Here is a 19,097-nt window from a genome sequence, read left to right on the forward strand (position 1 = left end):
CACTCCATTTATGGAATGAGACCCACTCTCGATCTGTGTTCGGAGCTCGCGGAATAAGGAATCTAGACCATTCAGGGAGAAAAAGATTTGAATCGTTCAACATTTTCTGTTATTGTAAAGTAAGATTGAAATTGAATGATTCGAATCTTTTAATCCGTAGACTCTGAACACAGAGATTCGGAGTGGATCTCAATTCTATTTAGCCTTACACAAACCTTTGTATTAAATTGAATAAATCAAATAAAAACAAAGATGCGTGAGAAGAAAAAAAACCGGCTTTCATTTTGGGTCCTATGCATTGTCCATTTGTTTTTTATTTTTATTTTTTTGAGTACATCGATATATTTTTACACTAGGGGAAAAGGGTATTCGGCTAAGTCATACAATATGCAATTTTATTTGGTATCGAATTCGCCATTCACGATATTCAAACCTAAAGCCTCTCACCTCCAAGTAAGGAAGAATACCACCAAACAGTAGTACTGAATGACAACGTACATTTGTTTTAAACTGGATGTATAATAAACCGTCAGATCAATCCAACGGCTGATATTAAGCTCCAGCAGCAATAGAGAAAAACCCGGTCGAAGCAACCCAACACCTTGTATTCATTTGCCCAAACCCTATACCTCCGCAGGGTTTTACAGGTCCATCTCTTTCTTTTCTTCTGAGAATTTGAAGTGATTAGATCTTCTCGAGCTTTCTGCTTGTTTGCTTAAATCTTTGATCTGCTTTCCCAGGTGGATGATTCGCGTTTGAAAAAAAGCCCCAATCGGAGAAAACGAAGGAGAGAAATGGCGGGCCAAGCAGCTGCCGCGTTTAGTGGCAACATGAAGGCAATGTTTTCTTCTAATTACGTTGATTAATCGTGTTTAAGTTGTGTTTAATTGTTATTTTCTTCTTAATATGTTGATTTTGTAACCTCGTCAGATTGTGAATTAGTATATCAATGAATGCCCGCCAACTGTTTGTGGAATGTCCTGAGAGAGACCTTGTGTTTAACGGAGTTTGTGCTTTGATTTTCATACAGAGAGCTCTTGCTGGCCTGAGACGCATTGATCTTGACGGTCTGCGGTGGAAAGTTTTCGATGCGAAGGGCCAGGTTGGTGGTTGATGTTTGTAGTTATTTCGATTTTTATGGTAGCATTACTTGTAGGCGTGGGATATAGTGTTGCATTTTTGTTTACGGAATTAATTTTGGTGAATTTTTCATTCAGTTTTTAATGAATTTGAATCAAATACTTGAAGTAATAGCCTTTGCAGCGGATAATGATAACGTAAGCGTACTTTTAGGTTCTTGGAAGACTAGCAGCTCAAATATCTACAGTGATTCAAGGAAAGGATAAACCAACATACGCTCCAAACCGAGATGATGGCGATATGTGCATTGTGCTTAACGCGAAGGATGTTTGTGTCACGGGGAGAAAAATGACCGATAAGGTTTATTATTGGCATACTGGGTAAGTGCCACTGTTTTAGCATTACCATTACTTATTGTGAAAATTTTTGGTTGCTAAAACTATGGAGGGACTTCATGGGATTAACGTCATTCAATTCTTGTGCACGGTCGATCGATCTGTCCTTCAATATGATAAATATATGTCTTCATTGTAGTTGTAAATTTATCACCAAAACAACCTTGAAATAAAAAATTTAGCCTTTTTAATTCTGTTCTGAGAATCTTCGAATCTACTCAGTTTTTCTATGAACGAGCGAAGGATATCAGTAGAATTGATTCCTGATGTTTCCTGAGACCCTCTAAATAAAGTCATATCCGTTGGTTTTGATACTGAATCATTTATGGCCTGTATAGGTATGTGGGTCACCTCAAGCAAAGGAATTTGAAGGATCAGTTTGCTAAAGATCCTACAGAAGTCATTCGCAAAGCTGTTATGCGCATGCTGCCGAGGAACAAACTGCGCGATGTGAGTTTTATAGTAGTAGATTTTCTTGTCTGTTATATTTAACTTTTATCATAGAATTCGTTGCTGGTGTACTGAATTCTCTCTCAATGATGCTTCAAATGGATGTAGGATAGAGATAGGAAGCTGAGGATATTTGCTGGCGATGAACATCCCTTCGCTGACAGGCCCCTTGAACCATACCTGATGCCCCCTCGGAATGTAAGGGAAATGCGACCCCGTGCAAGACGAGCCATGGTCCGTGCTCAGAAAAAGGCTGAACAGCAACAACTGGATGCCGGTGATCCACGGAGGGGGAGGAAGAAAGATAGAGCGGAAGTAACCGCATGAAGAGGTATTTGAGCTTATTTCCTGTTTCGAAAGCTGCCGGTGTATAGCTACCATATATGGGGCTTGATTCACGACTTATTTGGAGCACTTTTACTATAACTATGTTTGATGATCATTGTCTGGTCAGAATTTTAATTTTTGGTTAGAGCTGTCAAAAGTTTAGTTGTCTTGTGGAAATTGGCCGGCATTTTTCCAGTAATAATGTTTTTAGGTGATTCTTCGGATGCAGTTTCGAATTCTAATGATAAACGGTTCAGTTATTCGCCACGAATTTGTTGTCTCTTTGAAGCTTATTCTTTGATTTGTGCTCTGTCGTTGGATGAGTTTGATTTAATCTACCTGCTTAACGATTCTTAAAAATCAAATTCATTCAATTCTTCCACTCAAGTTAACACATCAGAATCATAACCTTTCACAAACAATGCAACCAAACACGCCGTACACGAACAAGAAAGAAGCACAAACGAGTGTCATCTGATTCACTTCTAAACTCAAAAACTCTTACAGAAACCAATTCAAAAAGTTCTAAACCAAAACTAGTACACAAACCAATATAAAGTTACTGGGGTTCTAATCGCTCGAGGACCCATCATCAACGTCTTCATGCTCTGTCACAACCTTCTCTATAAACCTCCTGCGAACTCCATCGATCACAGCTTGCCTCGACCGATCATTTCCACTCAGGCCATCATTAAGTACAGGATCTGATTGGCACAGAAGTAATGCCACACCTGATATATCAGCACAGCACAGAAAACTTCATCAAAAAGAGTTTTAAGCATTGCAATACAACAACGGTTCACATCAAGAGCCTCAACATACTAATCATGTACAGCAAAAGGCCACAACTTCCAGCGTATCTGCTCCAGTCACCCAAGTTCCAATCCCCCTCCCCGTAGATTAGAACAACACAAAGCCTTATCCCACTAGGCAGGGTTGGCTAGGCAGGGTTGGCTCTATGAATCCTAGAACGCCACTGCGCTCTTTTGCGCCAAGGATTTCTGTTGGCACCAAGTACTCAAACCAAAAATGTCCACTTCCTCACAGTCCATGTCATCTTGAATCCATTTCTCACAGTAATTCGTGTTCTAAACAACACATTATGTTAACTTAATCAAGTTAAAAGCTTAAAATTTCATCGCAGACATGAGCGTAACTACATAATATGTTTCTCTACGCACTCGAGTCCGAACTCTATCCTGCTGTTTAGATTGGTTTAAAGTAAATATCACTTGTATAAAGAAAAGAAATGTGAAATACCTTCAGGTGTGCATCTGCGGCCAAAGCTCTGCAAGCCGACGTAGTTAGCTTTGACATTCCCACTGTTGTATACTAAAACAGTCGGAACATTCCGATCAGGGTAGTTCGGAATGCAGTCCGTCGATATTATCTTGACGAATTTTGTAGCGGGATATTTCGTCGCCAAATCTTCCATACACTGCATCAAAACCCCGCACTCGGCGATTCCTTCTTTGTACAAAATCACAACCACCCAGACATCCGGCGGCGCCTGAGACACCTCCCGCACGAAATCCGATCCCGAAATCGGCACCACCGATCCGAACCTTGCAACTTTGGCTGCTTCTCTCAGCTCCGCCAGCCTCTTCTTCCTGTCCAACCCGCCAAATTTTTCACATTTACGGTCTCAATTTCAAGTAAATAAAGCAGTAATTCGGTAGAAAAACAAATTGAACTGTAAGGACCTGTATTCTTCGAGGAAGCGATCGTCGTCGAGATCGGGATTGTCCTCGAGGTCTTCGAGGTCCTGCTCGGATTTCTCATCGATCCAGGACTTGTCTTTGGGAAGGGAGGCTTCGTCCTGAGCCGGTGTGAACTTCGGCGGCTTGAACGGCGGTGGCTTCTCGGGAAGGTTCCCGAGCTTTCTCTGTATGTCGTCCCACTGAGTCGATGCTCCCTCCAAGTCCTTGTACACAAAGTGATAGTCCGCCATTTCTCTCTCTCACTCTCCGGTATTCGTCACCAAACAAGTAGATGAGAAAAACTCGAAATTGATATCTGTGGTTGTCAATGGCGTCGACCAATTTGGGAGTGAATTTCGAATTGGGGTTCAAATTCGAAGACAGAGAGAGAGCAAAACTATGAGGAGAGAAATAGGAGAGACAGCGAGAAGAGAAGGATCCAGTTCTTCCCAGTAAGAGAAAAAGAGAGAGATATCCCTTCACTTTGGGCCTACTTTTATTTTTAGGCCCCGAACAAATGGGCATTTTTTAATTACTGGGCTCTATTGAATGGGCTTAGTTTGGTAGGTGGTTTTTATAGGCTCAATTAAAGTGAGATAATCCGCCCTACTCTCTTGACTATATTTTGCGTCTCACTTTACGATAGCATGTGAATAACTTCTTTAAAACGTGACTCTAAGGCCTTGTTTGATAGGGGAGGATTAACTTGAATAGGAATATTCACTACATCGAAGATATTTTGAAAACATAAATGGATGAGAACTTCTATATTTTGTACAGCTTGAAGTTTAGTCATGAAGAAAATATATCTCTTTAGCTCCCACAAAAACTGATAGGATTAAAAGGGACAGTTTTTGTTTCCATGAGTAATCTTCAATTTGGACAAAGTAGAAAAGTTATCGGCCATTTCTGATTTCAAAATGTCTTCAATACAGTGAATCATAAATTTATGTCCACTTGAAGAGGGCAATGCGGGTTTTCTGTTGATAAGCAATGTAGTCTTTGAATATGAGTGGCGCCAATCAATGCAATCATTTTGTTAAAGTTCTGTCAAACTTCTATTCATGTGTTGACGTGTCATATATATGGACTCACAAGTCGGCTTTTTAGCCAAAATAGTCCATGAGATTTGCATAACTCCTCGCTTTGGTCCCTAAGATTTGAAATTAATAAAAGTGGTATATGAGAATGTCTATCATCAATCATTTCGGAAAAAAATTATGTTAAATAAGAATCAAAATGATAAATATATCCTCAATTTAATAAACAATAGGCCAAAAAAATTTGACAAAAAAAATAATTTAGGGTATTTTTGTTATTTTATGTTTATTTTATAGAGATTTTTCATGGAATGACCAAAATGATTGATTGTAGACAAACTCGGGACCAATTCTATTGATTTCAAGAACCAAAGTGAAGAGTTATGCAAACCTTATGAACCATTTTGGCTAAAAAACCCTCACAAGTCTAATCAAAATTTACCACGTCAACCTATTAACAGAAATTTTGACAAAATTTTAACATAAACGTATTAATTTGCGACATTCATGTTCAAATATTACATTGATAATTTCAATTTCAAATATCGGAGTAGCTCAATTTCAGGACCATTTGTCATAAAACTCCACCTTTCCTTTATTCAACCGAGTTTTACTTATCGAACCGCCCCCACTCAATTCAGCTAAATGGGCGAATCGATCCCCGTGTTTCATTGATCGTGTTTCGAATCGAATCGTACACTAAAAACACACACACGGGGAAACCGAGACCGAGCTCCCGAAGCTTTCTCTCTCGTCTCCGCTCCCGGGTCCTCAGCAATCGGAAACTCGACCGGAAACCATGGAGCCCGTGCAAGCTCTGGTGGCGAACACCCAAGGGCTTTCGAGCTCAGGCGACATCCTGCACCTTCACGCCCTTCTGAAGCAAGCGCAGGAGTTGCTCTACGCCGAGTCGACTCGGTTGCTTCCCGTTCTCGACCAGCTCGACCCTGCCAAGCACTCTCTCGGATACCTCTACATCCTGTGAGCCTCTTCGTCACTCTAACACTTCTGGTTTTCGAATTTTATTCGTGTATTTTTCGTTTTCGGTATTGGATGCAATATTATTGGGGTAGAGAGAGCGGGAACTGTGTGACCTAATCCACTGTTTGGTGATTGAGTAAACGATTTTGGATGCATCTTTTAATAAATTCTACGAACTCTGAATTAAGAACTCTGTCAGTGCTTGAAATTGCATTTGAGATCACAAGTTTGATTGTCGAAAGCATGTATAGCGTGTGAATCATTTGTTTATAATTCCGCGTGGTTACTAGTTACCAGCATTTGAAAATCGGTGAAACTGACTGTATCATGGGTTTGTGAATGCGGTGGCAGGGAGGCATGCTCATCTGGTTCGATTTCAAAGGAGCAGGCGAGTGCGTTGGTCTTGCCCATTGCCAGATTTATCAATTCCTGTGCTGCAGAGCAGATTCGTTTGCAGCCTGATAAATGTATGTATTCACTATTCATCTTTACTTATTTATTCGACTTGCCTAAATGCTGTTAAACTGCACCTGTCGTTTCTCTTTCCGTTGATTTGTTTGGTTTGCAGTCATATCTGTTTGCAAGAGGTTCAAAGATCAAGTTATGCTAATTGAAGCACCATTGCGAGGTGTGGCACCGATGCTGACAGCCATTCGGAAAATTCAGGCCTCCTCGGAACACTTGACTTCTTTGCATCCAGAGTTTCTTCTTCTTTGTTTGTTGTCAAAATCCTATAAAGCTGGATATTCTATTTTAGATGATGACATATTTGAGGTTGATCAGCCAAGGGATCTTTTTCTCTATTGCTATTACGGGTCGGTTGCTCTTTCTTCACAGTGTTTTCTTTGTTTCAGTTTGCTTTCACTTAAGTTAGCTGTTTTTAATTCTTGAGGAAATTACTTTCATTTTCTTCTTGGAAGTATCCTTGCTTTGTTAACATGTTTCACTTTGGGGATTTTGTGTTGCTCAGGAAATTTCTGACTCTATTTCATGTTTGACATCATTGTAGGGGGATGATATGCATAGGACAAAAGCGTTTTCGCAAAGCGTTGGAGCTTCTTCACAATGTCTGTGATCTATATTCAGTTTACCTTCTTATATATTTAAGTTATCTTCTATAAGAAGTTTGATTTACTTGTCCATTCTAATCGCAAATCATATTTCCCAGGTTGTAACGTCTCCAATGACTGTTGTTAATGCTATAGCTGTCGAAGCGTACAAAAAGCATATATTGGTTTCACTCATTCACAATTGGAATGTATGCCTTTTCTTCTCATAGATCCATCTACCTTTAGATTTAATTTGACATCATTTTGACTTGACGAGTTCATCTGTTTGCACTGTAAATTTATATGAGGAAAATTTGATGATTGTTCTTTTCCTGGTGACAGTTCTCTACCAGTCTTCCTAAATACACCTCTTCAGTAGCTCAGAGGAATCTAAAGAACTTTTGTCAGGTAATGCAAAAGTTGAGCGCTGCTCTTTGCTACATGTATTTTCATAAATGGATTGCTTTATTTAAATCCTGATATAATCGGTCATTCCATAGTGGGCTAGCATTTAAACTTACATGCTCTAATGACTTTATTTGGCTTTTAACTCCCTTTCGAGCAGCCCTACATTGAATTTGCAAACTGCTATGTCAGTGGAAAAATTGTAGATTTGGAGGCATTGGTTGACAAATACAGGGAAAAGTATGAAAATGTGAGTTTTTTATGATGATTTCATCCTGTTGTTTTTCACTTTAGTTGTTTGTTGAATCCATGGTGTCAAAGAAAAAAGATGATGCAACATGATCTCTCTGTAACCTACGAGTCTCTGACTCAAATTCTTCAGTCTTCTTAATTAGGCTTTGGAATTGTGTTTTTCCCTAGGACAACAATCTTGGACTGGTGAAGCAGGTTATATCTTCCATGTATAAGCGAAACATTCAGAGACTGACTCAGACATACTTGACTCTTTCCCTTCAAGACATAGCCAACAGCGTTCAACTAAACAGCGCTAAGGAAGCAGAAATGCATGTGCTACGAATGGTAAATCAAAAGTATTAGCAATAAAGTATTGGAATCGCAAATCTTTGTATTGTACCCTAATGTTATCTTTTATCAAAGTATAGATTGAAGATGGTGAGATATTCGCAACAATTAACCAGAAGGATGGAATGGTTAGATTTCTTGAGGATCCTGAGCAATATAAAACCTGTCACATGATTGAACATATTGACTCATCAATACAGAGGTAAATTGTTTGGATATCAATAACATTTTGCATTATTCTTTTCTTTTGTCTGTGGGAGAGGCGGTGGCACATCGTTTTTACCATTTTATTTTTCTCTCCACTCCATCCAGGATAATGGCACTATCAAGGAAGCTGACTGCTATTGATGAAACCATCACATCCGATCCTTTGTTCCTGTCAAAGGTGAGTGAACTGTTTCCGTTGTGTTACTAAACTAGTTAGTAGTTAATCAGACTAATACCTGCATACATGTTCAGACTGGAAGAGAGCGGCATAGATTTGACTTCGATGATTTTGATGGCGTCCCCCAGAAGTTTAACATATGAATCAAGCAGTATCACTCAACATATCGACTTGAAGTTGAGAATGGCGATGGACAAAGATGCTGCAGCACCGAAATTGTTATTTTTGGCTACTTATTGTGCAAAGAGACGGAAAGTTATGAGTCATTTTCTCCCAAACGAGTAGTAGATGTCTCTGGCTACCGTCTATTTATGGAACCAATTTTGAACATGCTTTATGTTAGCTTTTCTTTTGATGAGTTTTGAGCGAAGGCCGAAATTATGCATGTGCAGTGGCAAGGAAATCAACAGATTACATTTTACTCAAAAGGTATGCATATTCTGAACTCAGTAATGTACATTGAACGCAACTGGACTAAGAGACTGGTCATCCCAATTCGCATATACAGAGAATGACCAAGATTACATCTGCTACCAAAATCATCAAGGCATGCATCCTTCATACCATTTCCATTTCTCTTTGTTCTTTTTCCGTTCACAAGGCGGTTCTCAGTTGGCACCGCATTCATCTGAAGGGAGGAAGAAAATGAAATCGGGGGAATAGACGATGGGGGACTGTCGGGTGGAATCATATTGTATGCTGACAAGCAAGCGGAAAGGAATTTACAGGTTACTGAATACAAATATGCCTGATTCTCTCCTCGTTGATGCCTGATGGAGCGACGGACAAATATTACGGTTCTCCTTCGATCTATCTGCAAAAATAAATGGTTTTGGAAAGGAACTTAGTAGGCTGCAATCAGAAATTAACGTTAAAGCAAACGCAATAAGGGTAAAACTTCAGAAATCCCCTAACGACAACGGATTCAAACAGACAAACGCAGTAAAATATTGTCGAGGAAACTAACACAAGTAATGATCAGTTCTCAAGGAAACAAGACATCATATGTTGTGTACCAGAAAGATACGGATAAATAGAGTTCGAATAGTTTTTTAGCTTCCCCACGCTCGGTTGCAGATTATTCACTATGTTTGGATGAGGGAAATAAACTTGGAATTTGGGTAAAAGTCAGTAACATTTGTTCCCACGCGCACTCTCTTTGCCCGTATCCCAGCATTCACAAAATTCCGTCAACTTAACCGCGTTACGTTCTCCCACTTGAACTAATAAATCACGTAGTGCACAGAAGCTCCATAGTCTTGCACAAAAAAGAAACTAGTGGTTTTTGCACGCAGTTCGTCCATATCAAATATGGTTAGTTGCAAATGACAAATACATAAGCAACGTGCACACCTTTTTACTTCAAAGAAGGGGCATAAGGTGCCGGGCATGGTGATACAGTGTCATCTGGTAACCGGTCTATCAAATCAACTACCACCTTCAGGCATGCATGGAGCATTTTCTTTTCGAGTCTGATAAGCTGTGTAGCAACTCGCTTCTTTGGATTCAAATTCGCGTCTTCCAACTGCGCAAGAGTGAGGATATTAATTTGGATTCACCTAGCAATAACCTGGTATCGCAACGAATTTGACAGAGCCAAGATTACCAAAGACTCATCTTCACTCAATGTAGTTGGATAGCCAGCCAGCCGCGTTCTAAAATAATCAGCAAGTTGGTCCAACACTGCTCGTTCCATACAAGGACTCACCTACAAGTTTATAACATCCAGCAGTGCATGTCATTTATCACCATAAAATTTTTGGCCTCGTTAAAGACGAAAGACATAAATGTTAACTTACCGGACAAATTGGACCTTGAGAAGAGATAACAGACTGCATCTCTGAAGGATCTGAAACATAGCCCAGTCGCAGATAGGGAAGCATATCGAAGACTGTTTCCTTTTCCTTTCCCGCGTATACCTGAAAGCAATGAGGCAGATTAAAGAACTAATGCAGAAAATCATGTTATAACTTTCTTAAGGGAAATAGTTTGAAGTACACACCTGAAAAGTTTGTACCGATAGTTTTCCATTTCCTTGTGCAACCATTCTTTTATCTTGGTATTGTGGATCCTCGGTATTCAAAGCTGCCTGGAACACATAGGAAATATGGGATGCTTCAAACAAACACACATTTGACATAAACAGAACCGGCAAGTTATGAAATTGTGCAGAATTTACCTCAACCACCAAACGGTCATAAGAATTATCTTCATCAACAAAACCATAGTTTATAAGCAACTTTGAATTGGGCTGTGGTCCACACCTGCAATATCTTACCAAATTACATTTTAATGACTTCTACACGGCAGTAACATGATAAGGCCACGCTACAGCTACATAATCTTGAAAAATTCAAATAACATACCAAACAGCAATAGACTCCCCTGCTTTATATGGCCTATCGACCACTAGTTGAACAGCGCCATCAATAGCTGTCAACATTGCCCTACAGTTGCTTCCATAAGCTAACAATGGGGGCCCAAGAGGAACCAAAGCAAATCTTTGAGCCAAACTAACTTTCTGTGTCGGAAAGGGGAAAAATATGTAAGCAATCCAGAGGGCTTGATTTAGAAATGCACGGCACCAAGAGGGATGTGGAGCACTTAAGAAACTATTTATACCCTTTTTCTTATTTTTGTGTAAGTTAATTGTAACAAGAAAATATATTACCAATGGAATGAAGAACTTACCTGCAAATGCACCACACAAGACTGAACCGCAACAAAAGCTTGTTTGAATATCTCAAAAGGGAAGGCATCCGTAGGAATGTCATATGGGTATTGCTGAAAAATGAAGTAAATTTAAGTCCATATCATTGGCTACAACAACCTGGTGCCAGTCAAAGACACTCGAGTAATACCTGAAATAGGGAACCAGCCATAAACCAGACCGTGTCAAGCTCGTTATATTCCCTTTTAATTCCTTTGGCCCTTGCATGAACATCAGCCTGATTCATCACCACAAGAAGGTAAGGTAGAACATTTTGAATTACTGAAGAATTCCATAACTTACTTTAACAGAAGCATGTACAGCGATCGTAGCATAAGATACCTTTGTGGGGCTTCCTGTAAGATAAGCCAGTTCCGCCTCTGACCATAAAAGGGGTGACTCCACCGCTAACTGACCCCTCCCTCGCTGACGATCAAGCTCTCTTATATAGGGATACCAAAATGACTTCTTTCCTTGTTTCTTCTCATACATCAGATACAATGCCAAGCATGCCAATTCCGATAATTTGTTCGTAGTTAATAATTCGGCTGCAAAATAAAACAAGCAAAATACACATTAATGTATGCCCCCCATATCCCATTGACTACGAACATTCATTTAGAAAGGTCGAGAAATCGAACAATAAACAACGCACATTACCAAGTGTTTCGTTCCCTAACACTCTCTTCAGAGTCACAACTAAGGAATCCGGCACCGAAAATGCAACATCACCAACCTAGCAATTACAACAATTCAAAGAACAAAAAAAATAAAAACCCATCACCAAGAAACTCAAAGTACTAAAACCCAATGAACTTATGAATTAAATTAATCAGTCCATCACCTCAAGATCTTCGCTTGCAGCAACGTAATGAATGGGCCGGAGCTTCTCGTCGTAGGAAGGTTTCTCCTTGAGCACGACCTTGCAAGGAGGCAGCCCGTTCTTGTGCATCCAAGATTTCAAGTCTTCCTCCTCGTCTTTCTTGCTCACGACCTGACGGTGCTTGCCGCCGTCCTCCTTCCGCGACCCAACCAACGTCTCGGAGCTGGAGGCGGAGCACAGATTTCTCCGGCGAATCGATCTGAGAGAAGGTACGGACCAGAGGAGCCTGGTCTTCCGAGGCGAAATTGAAACGAGTAGAGGGCGGTGAGAGGAGGAGGACGAGCGAACAGTCTCCAAGCAAATGCACCGGTGGTGCGGAGGACTGAGCTCCATGGCGGAGTGGTGGGATTTGAACAATTCACAGAGAGAGAGAGAGGGAGTGAGGGGGAATTGGAGGGATACCAGCGCGGAATTTGGCACCGTTGTGTGGACTCACACTCACAGCTGGGAACTTGCCAGAGGATGATTTCATGAACAAACAATTTAATTTTTGTTATTTGATATTTCGAGAGATTTTTGTCTAAACACATAACGATAAGTCATATGTTATTATATTAGTAAAAAAAAATATTATATAATAATATATGGCGTGTGCTCGTTTTCGAACATGCTCAACAATCTCTATGATATTTCAGTGTTGTATTTATTTGTCTCAAGATCTTAAATATTGTCTTATTTGAGCTTGATTAATTAGAATGATTAGAGGAGGTAAATGTTTTATCTTCCCTAAATAAAAGTTCTTCAAATACCATTAGCACTACTAAAATTCACTTTTTAGGTGACTAAGCATTCGGGTCGTGTGATTATTGGACTTCACACGGGTATTACATACTCTAATACTTAAAAGTTCTAATTTTAAAGGGCTTTATCCAAAATAGTTTTTGAGACTAACATAGCTCTTCATTTTAATCTCTAACAATGAAAATCGATAAAAGTGGTCCATGAGTTTGCCCATCGTAAATTATTTTGATCATTTCGTAAAAAATATGTCCATAACCTCTCGTTAACTGTCACATGAACGACCACATGACCACATTTTAAAGGGTATTTTTGTCAAATCAACTCATCCCTTAATGAGAATATTGACAAATTTTCATATAAAGACCAAAATGATTTACTTTGCATAAACTCATAAACCATTTTTATCAATATTCATTATCAAAACCGAAATAGAAAGTTATGTCAATCTTAAAAATCACTTTAAATAAAAAGCCAATCTCAAGTCAAACAGGATGAGATAGCACACATATAACTCTTGATAAACCTATGCAAAGTGCCATAAGGCCCATAACTATAAACACAATGTCCAACGAGCCCAAGTCCTCGAACTTCTCTTATCCTAAAATTGCACATTCCTTTTGCTTAACTTTGCAAAATAACTCTAAACCAATATAATTATAAAAAAAAATAGAGATAAATGGAGCCATTGTCTTTTAATTTATCAATTTTAGAAATTTGATTTCTGAATTAAAAATTTACGATTCCCTGAACTTGTAATAATGTTGAGCAATAATCATTTTGACTAACTTTGTTAGAATTTTTATCCATTTTTCACCTCTTTAAAATCTTTATTTTGGACGAAAACTCTAATGAAATTAGCCAAAAAAACCTATTGATCCACATTATAACAAGTTCAAGAACTAGTACTCACGAATTTTTAGTTCAGAAGCCAAAACTCAAATTGAACCAAAATTCAAGATCATTGCTTCAATTTTCTCTAAAAAAATAAATACATAAATAGCCAATACATTGTAAATGCGATTGTCATAGCTACTCAAATGAAAAATGAAAGGCAAATTTGATTACTCACAGTTTTCGTATATAATTGTGTACACAAGTTCGAAAGTAACATCTATCGATCAACGATCTAGGTAGAGAAAAAAAATCAACAAAAATGATCCGATTAGCAACCAAGGAGGTGCGAATGGTTGAGGTGACAAAATTGGACTACAAATGCAACTTGGCCCTAAACATATCTCCAAGGACCTGCCTAGGCTGTGGATTATCCGGTCCCCTGTCCCGCTGTCCAGACGTGAAATACAAGTAACCGTTCCAGAAACCGGTGCACGTGGTTTTTATCCGGTAGGGAAGCCTTCCGATCACTGACCAAGTCTGCAACATATAAGTAGACAGAAATTTTCAGCACAATGAATGATTTCTGATGTAAAGTTTCTAGTGATGGGAGAAGAATAGTACCATGTTGTCCAAGCGAAATTGGAAGACCTCGCCTACGAGGATCATCCTTTTGGTCACCGGGTTCTTTTCTGTTGTCCCGCCGGTGATGATGATAGAATTGTTGACAAGAACCCAAGAGCTCTCTATGTGAGAGTCTGGTTTTGGCATAGGAGGTAAAACTTTCCATTTCATTTCGTCATCCAGCATATAAACATCGCCGTAAACCACCTGAAACAGTAAGAATCGAGGCTATAAGGAGGATAGTAGCAGGGATAAGTCATGAACATCATGGCTAGCTGATAAAATCCAAGGACGGTAGATAGTCTAATGAACACGCGATAATACCTCGTGCCTGCGTGAACATTTGAAAATTGGTGACCCAGGCTTGGGCATAAAATCACCCTCTTGACCACCAATTACGAAAAGGCGATCATTGTACACTACGCAAGCCCTGTTAGAAGATTGATTATCACGATTAGAAAACAGTAAAACGAACTCACAGGATTCAAGTTTTTCTGAGAGGAAAATTTTGAGGTCATTAAAATTGATGTCAATACAAATATCAGGGGTAGAGTCAAGAAACCTGTGAGGTCCCCCGCGTGGTATGGGTACTTCTTTCCGCCACACTTTCTCCAATGCTTTTCCATCCTTCACACCAAGACTCCAGTGCTCTGTGCCGGGAGTATGGCGGTTTTCCTTGCTGCCACCCATCACGTGGAGTCTGCCTCTCCACAGTTGAGTTGCTGGAGCATACCTGCAAATTCTCTGTTAAATTAACCATATGTATTTTGACAGAGTATGGCATAGCATGATTGACACAAGACTTAACCAAAATATATACCTAGGTGAAGGTAATGGGGGCAAACTGCTCCATTTCTTTGTCTCCGTGTCCAGCACAAATGTACGAGCTGTAGGCCCTCGGCATTGAGGACCATATTGGCCTGATACCACAAATATGTATCTTCCATCAGTGATCACTCCCAAATGGGAATGCGCCATCTCTTTCGGAGTATCCAACCTTCCCACCCATGTGTTGTCAGTGAAATTGAATATATCGACATGAGAGTGCACCTATAACGCGAAGGCGTGTAACATGAACAACAAAACCAACAATTTGAAAGGAACATCACATTGCACTATTGAATCGGTTTAAATTCATCAGGCATTCGAACAGAAAAGCGCAAGATAGATAAAGATCCTCACATAGTCAATGGTTCCATATCCCGCAAACACGTAAAAGAGATTCTTAATCTGTGCTGAAGCTCCGTCTAGACGAGGCACGGGTGCTGGTGGCATAGGCTCCCATGGTAATTCAGGTGCAGCTATATCAGCAAAAGTTCCAGACAATAATCTCTGCGGAGCACGTTCCTTTCTTTCTTTCACAACTCCTTTCTGCATATCAGAAAAAAATTCATAACCATCCAGCAACTACAAAAATACAAAACCAGAAAACCCATTTGTATATGGGAAACAGTAAAATTTCAGATATTTACCAACTACCCAAATTCCAAAACAACATAAATTACATGTCTCAAGCAAAAATTTCCCATCTTTTTCTTCTAAATTCCCAGAACCCCAGATTCAATTTGAAACAATGTGGCTGAAAATTCAATTCAATTAAAAAAAATCCAAATTGGTATCAGAAAAATGGGCATTTGATGCAATTGGCTCACCACATTAGCTTCATTGGCGGTGGCATCTGGTACAACAAAGGTCCCAGCTTTATCAAGCACCAAATTAGAAGCAATCAAGGAATACGCAGAGGAAGAATAGGAAGAAGAAGCCCAGAGGAAATCTGCAGCGAGCGCCACTCCGAGCAGAACCGCGCAAGATGTGAGAACTGCCCATTTGGCCGCGTAAAAAGGAGAATGATGAGTTTGATCTGGGGCCGTAAATCTTGTCATTTTTCATCGGAAGCCATGAATGCGCAGGAAAATATTTATAGAGAGAAAAGAGAGTGATTGGAAGAGGAGAAAATCGTCGAAGAGGAATTCAGACGAGCAAAAGAGTTGGGCGCCAATGGTTTCCATTCACTTTCGCATGTGCCTGCCGCCCCTTGGCTAATTGTTTTTTCTTTCTTTCTGGTTTTCCTTTTTCGAATTAAAATTAGCCTATTCTTTTATTTCTTCGATAGATAATCTTATATGTGTTTATACCATATTTAGGATCTCGTATTTAAATCTCGTACAAATATTCGGGGGACTTAAATGTAATTATGTGATAAAGAAATTGGCAAATATGTAATAAATGAGGAGCCTTTATTCTATAAAAGGACTCATCACCCTCACAATTAGGGGAGGCCAACTTCTAGGCCTGAAGCCCCCTCACCCTCTCACATTACAGAGGTTCTCTCCCTCACAATCCTCTCAGAAATACAATATCAGTGTAGATGTAGCCCAAACCTTGGGGTGAACTACGATACATCTTGTGTTATTTACATTTCATACAGATTCACGGTCGGATTTAAGTTGTACCAAGACCTCCGGTTTTGTACATCAACAGAATGTATCTAAAAAAAATTAAATAAATAATTAAGAATGAGCATAAAAGCAATTTCGTGTACAAAGTTCATTTCTTTATTTACTGTTTAGGAACCGGATTCCTTCCAGACCTAAATAAATTGAGTCTAAGGATCAAAGAATCCGGGTCATTGAAATTTGATCAAACGGCTACAATTATTATAACTTTTAGAGATGCCTTTTGTTTGTAGCCGTTGGATCAAATTTTAACAGTCCGAATCCTTTGCTTAGGAAGCACAGTTTATTTAGGTTCGGATGGGATCTGGTTCTGACTATTTATATCTCATATTTTGAAGAGAGACGGCTACGAACTGAAGCATCCCTACACAAGTTTTTCTCTTCTCATGATTGGTCTATATTGTGTTTTACTCCTTACAAGCGACGTCCAGGGCCCTAACAAGCCATCCATAATAAGCCCACTCTATACCATAGGCATAGGTCCAGTCCATATTCGACATTGACGAAGCTCAACATTTGGAAATGAGAGCACAATTATAAGGAAATGAGATTCTGGAGCCCGTAAATCGAGAAAATTAGACTGTTCAAGAGAAAGAAAAAGATATGAGTTATTCAAGTTTTTAGATCATTGTACAAGTAGCCAGTAAAATAGGTTAATAAGGAGTGTAAAATTGAAATTAAATGATCCGAATCTCTCAATCTGCGAATTCCGAACTCTGAACACAAAACCCGGAATAGATGTCAATAACAACAACAACAACAAAGCATTTTCCCACTAAGTGGGATCAGCTATATGAATCCTAGAACACCATTGCACGCGGTTTTGTGTTATATCCTCCGTTAGATCCAAGTACTCTAAGTCTTTTCTTAGGGTCTCTTCCAAAGTTTTCCTAGGTCTACCTCTACCCCTTCGGCCCTGAACCTCTATCCTGTAGTCCCATCTTCGAACCAGAGCGTCAGTAGGCCTTCTTTGTACATGTCCAAACTCATTTTGTGTACGTGTTGATGCTTCACCGCCCAACATTCTTTGCCATACAGCATCGCCGGCCTTATTGTCGTCCTATAAAATTTTCCCTTGAGCTTTAGTGGCCTACAACGGTTACACAACACGCCGGAAGCACTCTTCCACTTCATCCATCCAGCTTGTATTCTATGGTTGAGATCTCCATCTAATTCTCCGTTCTTTTGCAAGATAGATCCTAGGTAGCGAAAACGGTCGCTCTTTGGTATTTCCTGATCTCCGATCCTCACCCCTAACTCATTTTGGCCTCCATTTGCAATGAACTTGCACTCCATATATTCTGTCTTTTATCGGCTTAGGCGAAGACCTTTAGATTCCAACACTTCTCTCCAAAAGTTAAGCTTCACATTTACCCCTCCTGAGTTTCATCTATCAACACTATATCATCTGCGAAAAGCATACACCAAGGAATATCATCTTGAATATGTCATGTTAACTCATCCATTACCAACGCAAAAAGGTAAGGACTTAAGGATTGTTGATGCCCAAAATCAGTGAGGACTTTGGTACAACAGAGAGTATTAAGTTTGTGATCTTCGCTAGATTACTCTGGTCATTAGTGTGGATAAGTATGTAAATGGATAGAGACAGGAAAGCAAACACAAGATGTACGTGGTTCACCCAGATTGGCTACGTCCACGGAGTAGAGGAGTTCTCATTAATTGTGAAGGGTTTACGCAAGTACATAGGTTCAAGCTCTCCTTTAGTGAGTACAAGTGAATGATTTAGTACAAATGACATAGGTGCAGGCTCTCGTCTTCACTTGCCTTAACTGTCTCATAGGTAGATGTGGCGTCTTTTCTGGAAGTACGCTTTCTCCATCCAGGGGTGGTATCTTTAACTGGTGGAGATGCACAAGGTAATGTATCAATTTCACTTGAAGCTTACTTGTAGTTTCAGGCTTGGTCAAGCGCGATACAAACCATGTAGTAGGAGTCCCCCCAAGTCGCCGAGCTAGGGGATCTGCTGAAAGAGGTGACAGACAAGGTAAGCAATCAGAGCTCCAAGCAATCAGTCCCAGATCAGAAGTTTGATTTCGAGTTCCGGCTGATTGTTCTCATTCTCCCTATCTTGCAGGCAGCATGAAGGATAAAGAGAAGAAAATGAGAATAGATGATATGAGATACTTTTGCTTTTGAAGAAGTAACTTTCCACAGGCTTATTCTTGAACTGGGCTGGAGGATTTTCTGGTTTCCTCCAGAGTATAAGGCCGACTGAAGAATTTGAGGGTCAAAACACGTCCATCAAATCTAGAGTACGTTCGACCCTGCTGATATGGGATGCTTTTGCTGTTGACAAAGTAGTGGATGTATCGGCACGTGTTCTGTTACGCTTGTCTCCACATGCTTCCTTGTATCATTCTCACTTTCTCTATCTGTTACTCAGGCAAATGTGGTATCTTCTCTGGAAGCATAAGATGTTGAAGATGGGTACTCG

At 39.8% G+C, this 19,097-nt stretch overlaps 5 protein-coding genes across 7 annotated transcripts; 2 read left to right on the forward strand and 3 right to left on the reverse strand.

Annotated features, from left to right (window-relative positions):
- The first annotated feature begins 425 nt into the window (after positions 1–425).
- Positions 426–2,523, forward strand: LOC103404217 (uncharacterized). The gene is made up of 6 exons (XM_008343107.4): positions 426–647; positions 741–836; positions 1,031–1,102; positions 1,294–1,460; positions 1,814–1,925; positions 2,034–2,523. Exons 2-6 carry the CDS (start codon positions 795–797, stop codon positions 2,250–2,252), a joined length of 612 nt encoding a protein of 203 aa, XP_008341329.1. The 5' UTR covers positions 426–647; positions 741–794; the 3' UTR covers positions 2,253–2,523.
- A 79-nt stretch (positions 2,524–2,602) lies between these two features.
- On the reverse strand, positions 2,603–4,420 carry LOC103404216 (uncharacterized). Its single transcript, XM_008343106.4, has 3 exons — positions 3,956–4,420; positions 3,513–3,862; positions 2,603–2,983 (listed from the first exon to the last, which is right to left on the reverse strand). The coding sequence occupies exons 1-3, from the start codon at positions 4,201–4,203 to the stop codon at positions 2,823–2,825; spliced, it is 759 nt and encodes a 252-aa protein (XP_008341328.1). The 5' UTR covers positions 4,204–4,420; the 3' UTR covers positions 2,603–2,822.
- A 1,116-nt stretch (positions 4,421–5,536) lies between these two features.
- Positions 5,537–8,822, forward strand: LOC103404215 (COP9 signalosome complex subunit 3). The gene is made up of 11 exons (XM_008343105.4): positions 5,537–5,973; positions 6,325–6,440; positions 6,542–6,788; positions 6,983–7,040; positions 7,142–7,231; positions 7,365–7,430; positions 7,588–7,677; positions 7,848–8,006; positions 8,090–8,211; positions 8,322–8,394; positions 8,469–8,822. Exons 1-11 carry the CDS (start codon positions 5,792–5,794, stop codon positions 8,535–8,537), a joined length of 1,272 nt encoding a protein of 423 aa, XP_008341327.3. The 5' UTR covers positions 5,537–5,791; the 3' UTR covers positions 8,538–8,822.
- On the reverse strand, positions 8,787–12,464 carry LOC103404214 (uncharacterized). Of its 3 annotated transcripts, XR_011577674.1 has the most exons (13): positions 11,949–12,464; positions 11,765–11,840; positions 11,447–11,652; positions 11,256–11,342; positions 11,086–11,178; positions 10,761–10,915; positions 10,574–10,658; positions 10,397–10,483; positions 10,194–10,313; positions 10,001–10,102; positions 9,748–9,919; positions 9,422–9,652; positions 8,787–9,246 (listed from the first exon to the last, which is right to left on the reverse strand). XR_011577674.1 is itself a non-coding variant. In XM_029097120.2 (12 exons), exons 1-11 carry the CDS (start codon positions 12,318–12,320, stop codon positions 9,752–9,754), a joined length of 1,551 nt encoding a protein of 516 aa, XP_028952953.2. In that variant the 5' UTR covers positions 12,321–12,464; the 3' UTR covers positions 8,787–9,208; positions 9,748–9,751. The 3 variants fall into 3 exon arrangements, 2 of the variants coding, with proteins under 2 accessions (XP_028952953.2, XP_070672373.1); XM_029097120.2 differs by lacking the exon at positions 9,422–9,652 and having other exon boundaries at positions 8,787–9,208; XM_070816272.1 differs by lacking the exon at positions 8,787–9,246 and having other exon boundaries at positions 9,411–9,652.
- A 1,302-nt stretch (positions 12,465–13,766) lies between these two features.
- Positions 13,767–16,270, reverse strand: LOC103404213 (kelch repeat-containing protein At3g27220-like). The gene is made up of 7 exons (XM_008343103.4): positions 15,836–16,270; positions 15,366–15,554; positions 15,004–15,233; positions 14,746–14,916; positions 14,508–14,613; positions 14,184–14,390; positions 13,767–14,099 (listed from the first exon to the last, which is right to left on the reverse strand). The coding sequence occupies exons 1-7, from the start codon at positions 16,064–16,066 to the stop codon at positions 13,935–13,937; spliced, it is 1,299 nt and encodes a 432-aa protein (XP_008341325.3). The 5' UTR covers positions 16,067–16,270; the 3' UTR covers positions 13,767–13,934.
- Between the last annotated feature and the right edge of the window lie 2,827 nt (positions 16,271–19,097).

Source organism: Malus domestica, chromosome 17, assembly GCF_042453785.1.
Source record: "Malus domestica chromosome 17, GDT2T_hap1".
In the NCBI taxonomy this organism is placed as follows: domain Eukaryota; kingdom Viridiplantae; phylum Streptophyta; class Magnoliopsida; order Rosales; family Rosaceae; genus Malus; species Malus domestica.

Bases quoted from the DNA above. Each gene is read 5' to 3' on its own strand.
- LOC103404215 (XM_008343105.4), top strand. From the start codon at position 5,792: ATGGAGCCCGTGCAAGCTCTGGTGGCGAACACCCAAGGGCTTTCGAGC. The intron at 7,041-7,141 runs GTCTGTGATCTA...CATATTTCCCAG, and splicing joins CGTTGGAGCTTCTTCACAAT to GTTGTAACGTCTCCAATGAC. The intron at 8,212-8,321 runs GTAAATTGTTTG...CACTCCATCCAG, and splicing joins ATTGACTCATCAATACAGAG to GATAATGGCACTATCAAGGA.
- LOC103404214 (XM_029097120.2), bottom strand. From the start codon at position 12,320: ATGGAGCTCAGTCCTCCGCACCACCGGTGCATTTGCTTGGAGACTGTT. The intron at 11,653-11,764 runs GTAATGTGCGTT...TTTATTTTGCAG, and splicing joins GTTAGGGAACGAAACACTTG to CCGAATTATTAACTACGAAC. The intron at 11,179-11,255 runs GTATTACTCGAG...TTCATTTTTCAG, and splicing joins TGGCTGGTTCCCTATTTCAG to CAATACCCATATGACATTCC.
- LOC103404217 (XM_008343107.4), top strand. From the start codon at position 795: ATGGCGGGCCAAGCAGCTGCCGCGTTTAGTGGCAACATGAAG. The intron at 837-1,030 runs GCAATGTTTTCT...ATTTTCATACAG, and splicing joins CGTTTAGTGGCAACATGAAG to AGAGCTCTTGCTGGCCTGAG. The intron at 1,461-1,813 runs GTAAGTGCCACT...TGGCCTGTATAG, and splicing joins GTTTATTATTGGCATACTGG to GTATGTGGGTCACCTCAAGC.
- LOC103404213 (XM_008343103.4), bottom strand. From the start codon at position 16,066: ATGACAAGATTTACGGCCCCAGATCAAACTCATCATTCTCCTTTTTAC. The intron at 15,555-15,835 runs GTGAGCCAATTG...TCTGATATGCAG, and splicing joins CCGCCAATGAAGCTAATGTG to AAAGGAGTTGTGAAAGAAAG. The intron at 14,391-14,507 runs GTATTATCGCGT...TTACTGTTTCAG, and splicing joins AATGTTCACGCAGGCACGAG to GTGGTTTACGGCGATGTTTA.
- LOC103404216 (XM_008343106.4), bottom strand. From the start codon at position 4,203: ATGGCGGACTATCACTTTGTGTACAAGGACTTGGAGGGAGCATCGACT. The intron at 3,863-3,955 runs GTCCTTACAGTT...CGGGTTGGACAG, and splicing joins CGCTTCCTCGAAGAATACAG to GAAGAAGAGGCTGGCGGAGC. The intron at 2,984-3,512 runs GTATTTCACATT...CTGATATATCAG, and splicing joins CCGCAGATGCACACCTGAAG to GTGTGGCATTACTTCTGTGC.